Source organism: Haliotis asinina, chromosome 5 (genome assembly GCF_037392515.1).
Source record: "Haliotis asinina isolate JCU_RB_2024 chromosome 5, JCU_Hal_asi_v2, whole genome shotgun sequence".
Lineage (NCBI taxonomy): Eukaryota > Metazoa > Mollusca > Gastropoda > Lepetellida > Haliotidae > Haliotis > Haliotis asinina.
In genome coordinates this window covers 55,466,860-55,482,788 of record NC_090284.1, presented here as the reverse complement: position 1 = coordinate 55,482,788, position 15,929 = coordinate 55,466,860, and the positions used below count along the sequence as shown (strand labels likewise).

The following is a 15,929-nucleotide window of genomic DNA, read 5'->3' as shown; positions in this document are numbered from 1 at the left end:
CGACCCCCCCCTTCCCCCCGCCCCCACAAATGCCAAATGCCACTCAGAGAAGTATATTCCACTGAATTCACGTTTCGCAAACACCAGGTGTAATCACAGACCTTCACTGATCCTTTTAGCCATATTCCTGCAACATCAGGGCAGGGCACAAATGGTCTTCACACATTGTATCTATGTGGGGAATCAAACCCTACTCTTCAGCGAGACGAGCGGACCTTTTAACCACTAGGCTACCCCAACGTCCCTACATCAGGAAATTCCTTCTGAAGACAAGTACTAATCATTCTCTGAACGTTTTGTATTTACTAAATGTTACATACTAGGTGTGGGGTAAAGTTCAAGATATGGCCACGTGTTCTTGTCCTACATTAATTCGAAAATCATGTGTGTGTCTCTGATTTCATGGGTAATTGACACGTATTATGATTTACTTTACCAAGATGAACACTTGTCCATCGCGAGGTGAAATCAATATTGTACGCAGGGAAGAAACAGGAATGTTTTGCTTGCTTAAACTCAGATCCTCCACTGTTCTTGCGGGAATCGTATGGGAAGCAGTCTATTTCAATGCAGAGACCTGTTATGTTATGGGTAGTTTCTTCCGGGCGATAATGAACTCCAATAAGACACCAGGTACATGTACACTGATGGCAAATCGTGTAATGGTATTTCGAGCCACTCACCTTTGCGTAAAGATTTGACATGTAAACATGACAGTTTCTTCCGGTCATATTGTATGAGGAATTCTTACGGTATGTGAAGAAATTCGGAATATGATCAGCAGCCTTAGTTGAAGAGTTCCGGTTCATATAAGGTGATGTGGACAATGTTTCCCATATACGTGAGTCACAATTCCAGATAGAAGGCGATTATCATCCTTAACCACTAGGCTCCCCAACCCCCCACCCCAGAATATGTCTTGTGTATAGAGCATATGCGATGCTATGGTGGTGTTTCAGAAAAAAACCAACTGGCTGACCTTTTGAACAGACTCTCGGACTATTTTGTGGGAACAACAGTTATTGACTTGCCTGAAACCTTGTCCACTAGCTCCACAGTGACCAGCAGTATAAAGCTCGTTAGAGATGTCCAGTATAAGAATATAGTTGTCATAGCTAAAGACGAAAAGGTGAAAGAAATAATAACACAGGTAAGAAAATTCATTTTAATCTCAAAATGAACCTCAGGTTGGTTGTAAAATACTAGGAATTAAGACACGTTTTCCAGGTAATCAGCTAAGAACTAGCTTTACATAATCCATATCAACATCTGCAAACGTTGTTTGCAACTGTCAGTAAAAATCAACGATTGACCAGTCTCACAAGCACTTCAGCTCACACCTTTCGAGACAAGATGCAACAAAGCAGTTCAACAGTTTTACTTCTAGGACACTAATTTTACTGATAAACAATATACTTGATGCAGTGTTATTATCGACTACAGATATCTGTTTCATTATTTCCCAAATCAATAAGAAAACGTGACCAAGATCTGTTATGGATTAAACTTCTTTTTAATTCTTCAAACACGACGTTTCAAGGTCTTTTCCAGACGCCTGCATCAGGTGAATTAACAGTTAATGCTATGACATCGACCCTATAATGTCATAACTGTGCCATTACGTCACATTTCATGTGACATCACAAACACAGGAAAGGGTACAGCATAAGTGTAGTAAATAAGAAAACGTGTCACAAAGAATGATTCTCTTAAGGAAGGTGCCTGAAGAAGTTACACGTTAATCCTTCTCCCTGATACATTCAAAGTTGCAATACTACATTATAGAGATAAAGACCATGTATTTTAACTGAATGATAAATATAACGAACTCTTTGGGTCCAAGGGTTACAGACTTCTTCTGGAGTTGCTTAATAACCATATGGAAATTTCCATTTTCCACATTCTTGCATTTGCAGGCTTACGACCTTCTCATGCTCGGACAGAAGTACTTCTGGATTGTTGTGTCGGACAGTCTGACGGTCCCAACCTTGACCTCCATGTTGAAGGAACGTAGTAACGTTGTGGTCATAAGGACGGATCACAAAGGACCTTGGGATGAATGTGACAAACACGTGCCGTTATCGTGTCCAATGAACAACCGGACGCAGGTAATGCCTCAATACAGATTGGAACGTTGTATACTGAACAATTAATTGTGCCTTTCAAATTCCTCACTAGCAACTGCTAGTATATCGTTTTCCACCGAAATCGACCCCTAACTCTTGAAGGCAATACCTGTAAATTAAAATAAAATAAAATAAAGTAAAATAAAGTAAAATAAAATAAAATAAAATAAAATAAAATAAAATAAAATAAAAGCAGATGAAACATCAGTGCTAGTGAATCATGCACATCTAAATAGATATACGAGCAAGATTGGTAACACTTGTATTGTTTTATTTTCGTAAATGAGTTATATCGTGAATATATCGTAACGTGTGACAGAAAATGTCCAGTTAGTACACCAATGAACGGGAAAAGATGAACTTCAGATTAACAGAGAATGTTCTGGACTTTTGGGTTTGCTTGCTTGGAAATGTTCATTCAGAAGAAAGGTTGGTCTCCATTCCTGTAAGATGGTGCCTGCGTTGGTCGTGTTTTGTTATAAACATTGATTAATCCGCAAAGTATTATTATTTACCTATAATATATTATTTTATATATTCATTTTTATTATTATTTATAAATGCTGATGTCGATGAGGTATGATGAGGTTGATTTGCACTTGTAAAGAGTTCATGGCGAATTACCTTTATTGGATAACGTTATTATCGATGGCGTGAGTTGGGCTAACAACTACATCAAACTCAACTCACTCACCCACTAACATGCAAACAGTCCACGTTTCTGTAAAAGAATCTATATTTATGACATGATCGCAAAATCCGGGAACATCAATTTGTTGTCACGAAATGTCCTGAGGTAGTCAATCAAACACAAAGTGTTTGCGTCAGATACTTTTATATTGCTTTCCTGTATTCGGTCCAGTAAGATTTCGTAAATTGACAACATCTTTGACTTTTGATTCAGTGGGCTCTGATTGAAGGTGTGCTATCTCACCCGAGTCAGTGAAACTGACACTTTTTTCATCACGTTGATTATCAAGTAACTGCTAACTGTATGTCGCTTTTCTTGTCATGTCACACCTTAATAATACCGTGACAGATCATACACAGGAAATGCATTTGTAGGTAATTGGTGAGAATCGATAATACGTGTAATTTGATAAAGAGTATTTGTGCTTTACGGTTGAAGATTTCATTAATCCACCGATGTTATTGAATGTTTGTTTTGGACATCTTATCTAGAGTGGTCATGATATAGAACACTAGAGGTATGAGAAACGGAAATGTTAAGGTTTGGTGATACATTGCTCTTGAGAGGATACACTTGAATGATATAAGATTTTTACTCGAACAATTTCAGCAAGGAACGAATTACAGAGTTAAACATTCAGTGTCTGTTGTACATGCACATGCATGGTTAAACATTCAGTGTAAGTTAAACATGTACATGGAGAGTTAAAAAATCAGTGCATCTTGTACATGTACATGCAGGTTAAACATTCGATCTATGTTGTGCATGTACATGCAGGGATGTACAGTCAGTGTATGTTGTACATGTACATGCAGGGTTAGATATTCATTGTGTGTTGTACATGTACACGCAGAGTTAAACATTCAGTGTATGTTGTACATGTACATGCAGGGTTAGATATTCATTGTGTGTTGTACATGTACACGCAGAGTTAAACATTCAGTGTATGTTGTACATGTACATGCGGGGTTAGATATTCATTGTGTGTTGTACATGTACACGCAGAGTTAAACATTCAGTGTATGTTGTACATGTACATGCAGGGTTAGATATTCATTGTGTGTTGTACACGTACACGCAGAGTTAAACATTCAGTGTATGCTGTACATGTACACGCAGAGTTAAACATTCAGTGTATGTTGTACATGTACATGCAGGGTTAGATATTCATTGTGTGTTGTACATGTACACGCAGAGTTAAACATTCAGTGTATGTTGTACATGTACATGCAGGGTTAGATATTCATTGTGTGTTGTACATGTACACGCAGAGTTAAACATTCAGTGTATGTTGTACATGTACATGCAGGGTTAGATATTCATTGTGTGTTGTACATGTACACGCAGAGTTAAACATTCAGTGTATGTTGTACATGTACATGCAGGGTTAGATATTCATTGTGTGTTGTACATGTACACGCAGAGTTAAACATTCAGTGTATGCTGTACATGTACACGCACAGTTAAACATTCAGTGTATGTTGTACATGTACATGCAGGGTTAGATATTCATTGTGTGTTGTACATGTACACGCAGAGTTAAACATTCAGTGTATGTTGTACATGTACATGCAGGGTTAGATATTCATTGTGTGTTGTACATGTACATGCAGGGTTAAACACTCAGTGTATGTTGTACACGTACATACAGGGTGAAACATTCAGTGTATGTTGTACATGTACATGCAGGGTTAGATATTCATTGTGTGTTGTACATGTACATGCAGGGTTAAACACTCAGTGTATGTTGTACATGTACATGCAGGGTTAGATATTCATTGTGTGTTGTACATGTACACGCAGAGTTAAACATTCAGTGTATGTTGTACATGTACATGCAGGGTTAGATATTTCTTTGTGTGTTGTACATGTACACGCAGAGTTAAACATTCAGTGTATGTTGTACATGTACATGCAGGGTTAGATATTCATTGTGTGTTGTACATGTACATGCAGGGTTAAACATTCAGTGTATGTTGTACATGTACATGCAGGGTTAGATATTCATTGTATGTTGTACATGTACATGCAGGGTTAGATATTCATTGTGTGTTGTACATGTACACGCAGAGTTAAACATTCAGTGTATGTTGTACATGTACATGCAGGGTTAGATATTTCTTTGTGTGTTGTACATGTACACGCAGAGTTAAACACTCAGTGTATGTTGTACATGTACATGCAGGGTTAGATATTCATTGTGTGTTGTACATGTACACGCAGAGTTAAACATTCAGTGTATGTTGTACATGTACATGCAGGGTTAGATATTTCTTTGTGTGTTGTACATGTACACGCAGAGTTAAACATTCAGTGTATGTTGTACATGTACATGCAGGGTTAGATATTCATTGTGTGTTGTACATGTACACGCAGAGTTAAACATTCAGTGTATGTTGTACATGTACATGCAGGGTTAAACACTCAGTGTATGTTGTACATGTACACGCAGGGTTAAACATTCAGTGTATGTTGTACATGTACATGCAGGGTTAGATATTCATTGTGTGTTGTACATGTACACGCAGAGTTAAACATTCAGTGTATGTTGTACATGTACATGCAGGGTTAGATATTCATTGTGTGTTGTACATGTACACGCAGAGTTAAACATTCAGTGTATGTTGTACATGTACATGCAGGGTTAGATATTCATTGTGTGTTGTACATGTACACGCAGAGTTAAACATTCAGTGTATGTTGTACATGTACATGCAGGGTTAGATATTCATTGTGTGTTGTACATGTACACGCAGAGTTAAACATTCAGTGTATGTTGTACATGTACATGCAGGGTTAGATATTCATTGTGTGTTGTACATGTACACGCAGAGTTAAACATTCAGTGTATGCTGTACATGTACACGCAGAGTTAAACATTCAGTGTATGTTGTACATGTACATGCAGGGTTAGATATTCATTGTGTGTTGTACATGTACACGCAGAGTTAAACATTCAGTGTATGTTGTACATGTACATGCAGGGTTAGATATTCATCGTGTGTTGTACATGTACACGCAGAGTTAAACATTCAGTGTATGTTGTACATGTACATGCAGGGTTAGATATTCATTGTGTGTTGTACATGTACACGCAGAGTTAAACATTCAGTGTATGTTGTACATGTACATGCAGGGTTAGATATTCATTGTGTGTTGTACATGTACACGCAGAGTTAAACATTCAGTGTATGCTGTACATGTACATGCAGGGTTAAGCACTCAGTGTATGTTGTACATGTACACGCAGGGTTAAACATTCAGTGTATGTTGTACATGTACATGCAGGGTTAGATATTCATTGTGTGTTGTACATGTACACGCAGAGTTAAACATTCAGTGTCTGTTGTACATGTACATGCAGGGTTAGATATTCATTGTGTGTTGTACATGTACACGCAGAGTTAAACATTCAGTGTCTGTTGTACATGTACATGCAGGGTTAGATATTCATTGTGTGTTGTACATGTACACGCAGAGTTAAACATTCAGTGTATGTTGTACATGTACATGCAGGGTTAGATATTCATTGTGTGTTGTACATGTACACGCAGAGTTAAACATTCAGTGTATGTTGTACATGTACATGCAGGGTTAGATATTCATTGTGTGTTGTACATGTACACGCAGAGTTAAACATTCAGTGTATGCTGTACATGTACACGCACAGTTAAACATTCAGTGTATGTTGTACATGTACATGCAGGGTTAGATATTCATTGTGTGTTGTACATGTACAGGCAGAGTTAAACATTCAGTGTATGTTGTACATGTACATGCAGGGTTAGATATTCATTGTGTGTTGTACATGTACATGCAGGGTTAAACACTCAGTGTATGTTGTACATGTACATACAGGGTGAAACATTCAGTGTATGTTGTACATGTACATGCAGGGTTAGATATTCATTGTGTGTTGTACATGTACATGCAGGGTTAAACACTCAGTGTATGTTGTACATGTACATGCAGGGTTAGATATTCATTGTGTGTTGTACATGTACACGCAGAGTTAAACATTCAGTGTATGTTGTACATGTACATGCAGGGTTAGATATTTCTTTGTGTGTTGTACATGTACACGCAGAGTTAAACATTCAGTGTATGTTGTACATGTACATGCAGGGTTAGATATTCATTGTGTGTTGTACATGTACACGCAGAGTTAAACATTCAGTGTATGTTGTACATGTACATGCAGGGTTAGATATTCATTGTGTGTTGTACATGTACACGCAGAGTTAAACATTCAGTGTATGTTGTACATGTACATGCAGGGTTAGATATTCATTGTGTGTTGTACATGTACACGCAGAGTTAAACATTCAGTGTATGCTGTACATGTACACGCAGAGTTAAACATTCAGTGTATGTTATACATGTACATGCAGGGTTAGATATTCATTGTGTGTTGTACATGTACACGCAGAGTTAAACATTCAGTGTATGTTGTACATGTACATGCAGGGTTAGATATTCATCGTGTGTTGTACATGTACACGCAGAGTTAAACATTCAGTGTATGTTGTACATGTACATGCAGGGTTAGATATTCATTGTGTGTTGTACATGTACACGCAGAGTTAAACATTCAGTGTATGTTGTACATGTACATGCAGGGTTAGATATTCATTGTGTGTTGTACATGTACACGCAGAGTTAAACATTCAGTGTATGCTGTACATGTACATGCAGGGTTAAACACTCAGTGTATGTTGTACATGTACACGCAGGGTTAAACATTCAGTGTATGTTGTACATGTACATGCAGGGTTAGATATTCATTGTGTGTTGTACATGTACACGCAGAGTTAAACATTCAGTGTCTGTTGTACATGTACATGCAGGGTTAGATATTCATTGTGTGTTGTACATGTACACGCAGAGTTAAACATTCAGTGTATGTTGTACATGTACATGCAGGGTTAGATATTCATTGTGTGTTGTACATGTACACGCAGAGTTAAACATTCAGTGTATGTTGTACATGTACATGCAGGGTTAGATATTCATTGTGTGTTGTACATGTACACGCAGAGTTAAACATTCAGTGTATGCTGTACATGTACACGCACAGTTAAACATTCAGTGTATGTTGTACATGTACATGCAGGGTTAGATATTCATTGTGTGTTGTACATGTACACGCAGAGTTAAACATTCAGTGTATGTTGTACATGTACATGCAGGGTTAGATATTCATTGTGTGTTGTACATGTACATGCAGGGTTAAACACTCAGTGTATGTTGTACATGTACATACAGGGTGAAACATTCAGTGTATGTTGTACATGTACATGCAGGGTTAGATATTCATTGTGTGTTGTACATGTACATGCAGGGTTAAACACTCAGTGTATGTTGTACATGTACATGCAGGGTTAGATATTCATTGTGTGTTGTACATGTACACGCAGAGTTAAACATTCAGTGTATGTTGTACATGTACATGCAGGGTTAGATATTCATTGTGTGTTGTACATGTACACGCAGAGTTAAACATTCAGTGTATGCTGTACATGTACACGCACAGTTAAACATTCAGTGTATGTTGTACATGTACATGCAGGGTTAGATATTCATTGTGTGTTGTACATGTACACGCAGAGTTAAACATTCAGTGTATGTTGTACATGTACATGCAGGGTTAGATATTCATTGTGTGTTGTACATGTACATGCAGGGTTAAACACTCAGTGTATGTTGTACATGTACATACAGGGTGAAACATTCAGTGTCTGTTGTACATGTACATGCAGGGTTAGATATTCATTGTGTGTTGTACATGTACATGCAGGGTTAAACACTCAGTGTATGTTGTACATGTACATGCAGGGTTAGATATTCATTGTGTGTTGTACATGTACACGCAGAGTTAAACATTCAGTGTATGTTGTACATGTACATGCAGGGTTAGATATTTCTTTGTGTGTTGTACATGTACACGCAGAGTTAAACATTCAGTGTATGTTGTACATGTACATGCAGGGTTAGATATTCATTGTGTGTTGTACATGTACATGCAGGGTTAAACATTCAGTGTATGTTGTACATGTACATGCAGGGTTAGATATTCATTGTATGTTGTACATGTACATGCAGGGTTAAACACTCAGTGTATGTTGTACATGTACATGCAGGGTTAGATATTCACTGTATGTTGTACATGTACATGCAGGGTTAGATATTCACTGTATGTTGTACATGTACATGCAGGGTTAAACATTCATTGTATGTTGTACATGTACATGCAGGGTTAGATATTCACTGTATGTTGTACATGTACATGCAGGGTTAAACACTCATTGTATGTTGTACATGTACATGCAGGGTTAGATATTCACTGTATGTTGTAGATGTACATGCAGGGTTAAACACTCAGTGTATGTTGTACATGTACATGCAGGGTTAGATATTCATTGTGTGTTGTACATGTACACGCAGAGTTAAACATTCAGTGTATGCTGTACATGTACATGCAGGGTTAGATATTCACTGTATGTTGTACATGTACATGCAGGGTTAAACATTCAGTGTATGTTGTACATGTACATGCAGGGTTAGATATTCATTGTATGTTGTACATGTACATGCAGGGTTAAACACTCAGTGTATGTTGTACATGTACATGCAGAGTTAAACATTCAGTGTATGTTGTACATGTACATGCAGGGTTAAACATTCAGTGTATGTTGTACATGTACATGCAGTGTTAAACACTCAGTGTATGTTGTACATGTACATGCAGGGTTAGATATTCACTGTATGTTGTACATGTACATGCAGAGTTAAACATTCAGTGTATGCTGTACATGTACATGCAGGGTTAGATATTCATTGTGTGTTGTACATGTACTTGCAGGGTTAAACATTCAGTGTATGTTGTACATGTACACGCAAAGTTAGATATTCATTGTGTGTTGTACATGTACATGCAGGGTTAAACATTCAGTGTATGTTGTACATGTACACGCAGAGTTAAACATTCAGTGTATGTTGTACATGTACACGCAGAGTTAAACATTCAGTGTATGTTGTACATGTACACGCAGAGTTAAACATTCAGTGTATGTTGTACATGTACACGCAGAGTTAAACATTCAGTGTATGTTGTACATGTACATGCAGGGTTAAACACTCAGTGTATGTTGTACATGTACATGCAGGGTTAGATATTCACTGTATGTTGTACATGTACATGCAGAGTTAAACATTCAGTGTATGCTGTACATGTACATGCAGGGTTAGATATTCACTGTATGTTGTACATGTACATGCAGAGTTAAACATTCAGTGTATGCTGTACATGTACATGCAGGGTTAGATATTCATTGTATGTTGTACATGTACATGCAGGGTTAAACACTCAGTGTATGTTGTACATGTACATGCAGGGTTGCACATTCAGTGTATGTTGTACATGTACACGCAGAGTTAAACACTCAGTGTATGCTGTACATGTACATGCAGGGTTACACATTCAGTGTATGTTGTACATGTACATGCAGGGTTACACATTCATTGTATGTTGTACATGTACACGCAGAGTTAAACATTCAGTGTATGCTGTACATGTACATGCAGGGTTAGATATTCACTGTATGTTGTAGATGTACATGCAGGGTTAAACACTCAGTGTATGTTGTACATGTACATGCAGGGTTAGATATTCATTGTGTGTTGTACATGTACACGCAGAGTTAAACATTCAGTGTATGCTGTACATGTACATGCAGGGTTAGATATTCACTGTATGTTGTACATGTACATGCAGGGTTAAACATTCAGTGTATGTTGTACATGTACATGCAGGGTTAGATATTCATTGTATGTTGTACATGTACATGCAGGGTTAAACACTCAGTGTATGTTGTACATGTACATGCAGAGTTAAACATTCAGTGTATGTTGTACATGTACATGCAGGGTTAAACATTCAGTGTATGTTGTACATGTACATGCAGGGTTAAACACTCAGTGTATGTTGTACATGTACATGCAGGGTTAGATATTCACTGTATGTTGTACATGTACATGCAGAGTTAAACATTCAGTGTATGCTGTACATGTACATGCAGGGTTAGATATTCATTGTGTGTTGTACATGTACATGCAGGGTTAAACATTCAGTGTATGTTGTACATGTACACGCAGAGTTAAACATTCAGTGTATGTTGTACATGTACACGCAGAGTTAAACATTCAGTGTATGTTGTACATGTACACGCAGAGTTAAACATTCAGTGTATGTTGTACATGTACATGCAGGGTTAGATATTCACTGTATGTTGTACATGTACATGCAGAGTTAAACATTCAGTGTATGCTGTACATGTACATGCAGGGTTAGATATTCATTGTGTGTTGTACATGTACATGCAGGGTTAAACATTCAGTGTATGTTGTACATGTACACGCAGAGTTAAACATTCAGTGTATGTTGTACATGTACACGCAGAGTTAAACATTCAGTGTATGTTGTACATGTACACGCAGAGTTAAACATTCAGTGTATGTTGTACATGTACACGCAGAGTTAAACATTCAGTGTATGTTGTACATGTACATGCAGGGTTAAACACTCAGTGTATGTTGTACATGTACATGCAGGGTTAGATATTCACTGTATGTTGTACATGTACATGCAGAGTTAAACACTCAGTGTATGCTGTACATGTACATGCAGGGTTAGATATTCACTGTATGTTGTACATGTACATGCAGAGTTAAACATTCAGTGTATGCTGTACATGTACATGCAGGGTTAGATATTCATTGTATGTTGTACATGTACATGCAGGGTTAAACACTCAGTGTATGTTGTACATGTACATGCAGGGTTGCACATTCAGTGTATGTTGTACATGTACACGCAGAGTTAAACACTCAGTGTATGCTGTACATGTACATGCAGGGTTACACATTCAGTGTATGTTGTACATGTACATGCAGGGTTACACATTCATTGTGTGTTGTACATGTACACGCAGAGTTAAACATTCAGTGTATGCTGTACATGTACATGCAGGGTTAGATATTCATTGTATGTTGTACATGTACATGCAGGGTTAAACACTCAGTGTATGTTGTACATGTACATGCAGGGTTACACATTCATTGTATGTTGTACATGTACACGCAGAGTTAAACACTCAGTGTATGCTGTACATGTACATGCAGGGTTAGATATTCACTGTATGTTGTACATGTACACGCAGAGTTAAACACTCAGTGTATGCTGTACATGTACATGCAGGGTTAGATATTCACTGTATGTTGTACATGTACATGCAGAGTTAAACATTCAGTGTATGTTGTACATGTACATGCAGGGTTAGATATTCATTGTATGTTGTACATGTACATGCAGGGTTAAACACTCAGTGTATGTTGTACATGTACATGCAGGGTTACACATTCACTGTATGTTGTACATGTACATGCAGGGTTAAACATTCAGTGTATGCTGTACATGTACATGCAGGGTTAGATATTCATTGTATGTTGTACATGTACATGCAGGGTTAAACACTCAGTGTATGTTGTACATGTACATGCAGGGTTACACATTCATTGTATGTTGTACATGTACACGGAGAGTTAAACACTCAGTGTATGCTGTACATGTACATGCAGGGTTAGATATTCACTGTATGTTGTACATGTACACGCAGAGTTAAACACTCAGTGTATGCTGTACATGTACATGCAGGGTTAGATATTCACTGTATGTTGTACATGTACACGCAGGGTTAGATATTCATTGTATGTTGTACATGTACATGCAGGGTTAAACACTCAGTGTATGTTGTACATGTACATGCAGGGTTAAACATTCAGTGTATGTTGTACATGTACATGCAGGGTTAGATATTCATTGTATGTTGTACATGTACATGCAGGGTTAAACACTCAGTGTATGTTGTACATGTACATGCAGGGTTAGATATTCATTGTGTGTTGTACATGTACACGCAGAGTTAAACATTCAGTGTCTGTTGTACATGTACATGCAGGGTTAGATATTCATTGTATGTTGTACATGTACATGCAGGGTTAAACACTCAGTGTATGTTGTACATGTACATGCAGGGTTAAACATTCAGTGTATGTTGTACATGTACATGCAGGGTTAGATATTCATTGTATGTTGTACATGTACATGCAGGGTTAAACACTCAGTGTATGTTGTACATGTACATGCAGGGTTAGATATTCATTGTGTGTTGTACATGTACACGCAGAGTTAAACATTCAGTGTCTGTTGTACATGTACATGCAGGGTTAGATATTCATTGTATGTTGTACATGTACATGCAGGGTTAGATATTCATTGTATGTTGTACATGTACATGCAGGGTTAAACACTCAGTGTATGTTGTACATGTACATGCAGGGTTAGATATTCATTGTATGTTGTACATGTACATGCAGGGTTAAACACTCAGTGTATGTTGTACATGTACATGCAGGGTTAGATATTCATTGTGTGTTGTACATGTACACGCAGAGTTAAACATTCAGTGTCTGTTGTACATGTACATGCAGGGTTAGATATTCATTGTATGTTGTACATGTACATGCAGGGTTAAACATTCAGTGTCTGTTGTACATGTACATGCAGGGTTAGATATTCATTGTGTGTTGTACATGTACATGCAGGGTTAGATATTCATTGTATGTTGTACATGTACATGCAGGGTTAGATATTCACTGTATGTTGTACATGTACATGCAGGGTTAAACACTCAGTGTATGTTGTACATGTACATGCAGGGTTAAACACTCAGTGTATGTTGTACATGTACACGCAGAGTTAAACATTCAGTGTATGTTGTACATGTACATGCAGGGTTAGATATTCATTGTATGTTGTACATGTACATGCAGGGTTAGATATTCAGTGTATGTTGTACATGTACATGCAGGGTTAAACATTCAGTGTATGTTGTACATGTACATGCAGGGTTAGATATTCATTGTATGTTGTACATGTACATGCAGGGTTAGATATTCAGTGTATGTTGTACATGTACATGCAGGGTTACACATTCACTGTATGTTGTAGATGTACATGGGAACCATGAAATCTGAATGTATGGATGGTATATCCCGTTGTAAACGTGCGGTGGATTAGTCTAATGGTAACAGTGTCCGCACATCATGACGAAGACCCGATTTCCATTCCCCACATGGATACACTGTGTGGAGCCAATTTCTGGTATCGAACGCCAGATGGAATGTTGCCAAAGGTGGCATAAACTATACATACTCAGTAGTATTGAATCAATCAATGTAGTTTTATTGTGTGTTTAGGTCTATGTGATGGAAATAGAAGACGCATTCCACATCATCGCGCATTCCTCGCAACGGATCTCACAACCAAATCTACTTTTGACAATTGGTTCATGGTGCACAGAGGGAATTACAACAGAGAACAATACCCAGCTTGTATCAGCCAAGAGGGAACTGGTAAATATGATCAGAAAGGTGTGTACACCCCAGATATATGTCACTATCTAATGAAACATGCATCACTAATTGCTATGCTCATAAACAAACATTTTGTTTGGATCTAAATAGTTATCTGCATTTTTACCCACAGAGAAGAAATACATGCCCACTGCCCCGTGGTGTAATACATAAATCGAAATACTTAGTAGTCTTTGGTTAAATATTTGCTCTATATTTTTCTAGGTTAATAGCCAATTACCACGTACTTGCACGTCAGGGATGCTTTGCCACAACTTAGTGCCATAATATTTAAACCTTACATTTTATTGACCCAAGATAACATCATTATCGAACGCTAAATGCTTTCCATGCTTATATATTACGTAACGGTACACGTGCGGTATTTGAATTATCACACACGATAGAGGCATATTGCTTTCCACAAAACGGTTTTTTATATGTTTTGGTCACTAGTTTATTATTTTTGCTACATGAACTGCAATGAACTGAACCGTCAGCCGCTGCATCTCATTTATAAAATGAAATCATTCATAAGATCCCTTTTGACACTGACAGGTTTCCATTGAAACAAAAACACGGACCCAACAGTGACGACAACCTGAGTACCAATCTGTACTCAAACCAGACTCTAGTTGCAACTCTTTAAAAGACATTTGAATAATTAATCGAAAATAAAGTTTATCAGGTATGTCAATACCAGTGTCAGAGAACCAGGCAAGTATAGGAGTGTTAACCTTGCATCGACTCGTGATGATGGATCTGCTAATATCTGATATACAAGGGTGTGTTTTTGTTTTGTTTGTTTTTCACATCGACATGTAAATAATCGGTACCAGGCAGTCAAGTGATCAACAGCACGAGCATCGATCTAGTCTCTTGGGATGCGAAGACAACAGAGTCAGCAAGCCTGACTACACGATCCCGATAGTTGCCTCTTACGACAAGCATGAGTTTACCTGAAGATCAGTTCTAACCCAGATCTGGTTTACGAGAGTCTGATTCTAGGTATGTGCCCATGGGCCGGTAAAAGGAAGGTTTATTTCTCAACATAATAGGATATTTTGCATTGGACATCCTTTTATGCTTTTTTCAGTCATCTTTTGTCGGGAAAGCCAGAAACTACAAATTTGACGACGATGGCTTTGTGACAGAGAGAAGCTACAACATCGTCAGCACATCAGACAAACGCCCCAACTGGTTCCATAACGTCGGTACTTGGTCAGAGCAGAATCGCCTGGATGTGTTTGATGAAGAGATCTTCGAAAATACTTTCAGAAACTTTGGAAATACAACACTACGCATCGGATCTCAAGAGGTAAACACAAGGCTTAACCTTGTAGTTTTAATTATATCAGTAACACAGTAATGAACATGACCATAGCCAAGAGAACCGCCTTATACAACATCAAATATAGTTGTTTTGTGTAATATTTTAACGTTTGTAGAACGAACTAGATTTATAAATCAGCTGATCGTATGTGCCAAACTTATTTTGCCTTGCCATCAAAAATACGTTAATAATCAAACCAACGACCACTAAATATTTAGTTCCAATATCTACCGAGGGAAGAAAAATAAGGGTTTACATGAAAGCACAAGTGATCCCTTATTTTTTTCCAAGTTTCTTGACAAGCTAT

At 37.7% G+C, this 15,929-nt stretch overlaps 1 protein-coding gene across 1 annotated transcript in view; it reads left to right on the top strand.

The window, feature by feature from the left end:
* LOC137284849 (glutamate receptor ionotropic, delta-1-like) overlaps positions 1-15,929 on the top strand; it is a 41,669-nt gene that overhangs the window by 17,663 nt on the left and 8,077 nt on the right. Inside the window, exons 5-8 of the mRNA XM_067816869.1 lie at positions 960-1,150; positions 1,917-2,108; positions 14,134-14,307; positions 15,386-15,607. Coding sequence (XP_067672970.1) covers positions 960-1,150; positions 1,917-2,108; positions 14,134-14,307; positions 15,386-15,607 — 779 coding nt within the window. The remainder of the gene's footprint in view (positions 1-959; positions 1,151-1,916; positions 2,109-14,133; positions 14,308-15,385; positions 15,608-15,929) is intronic.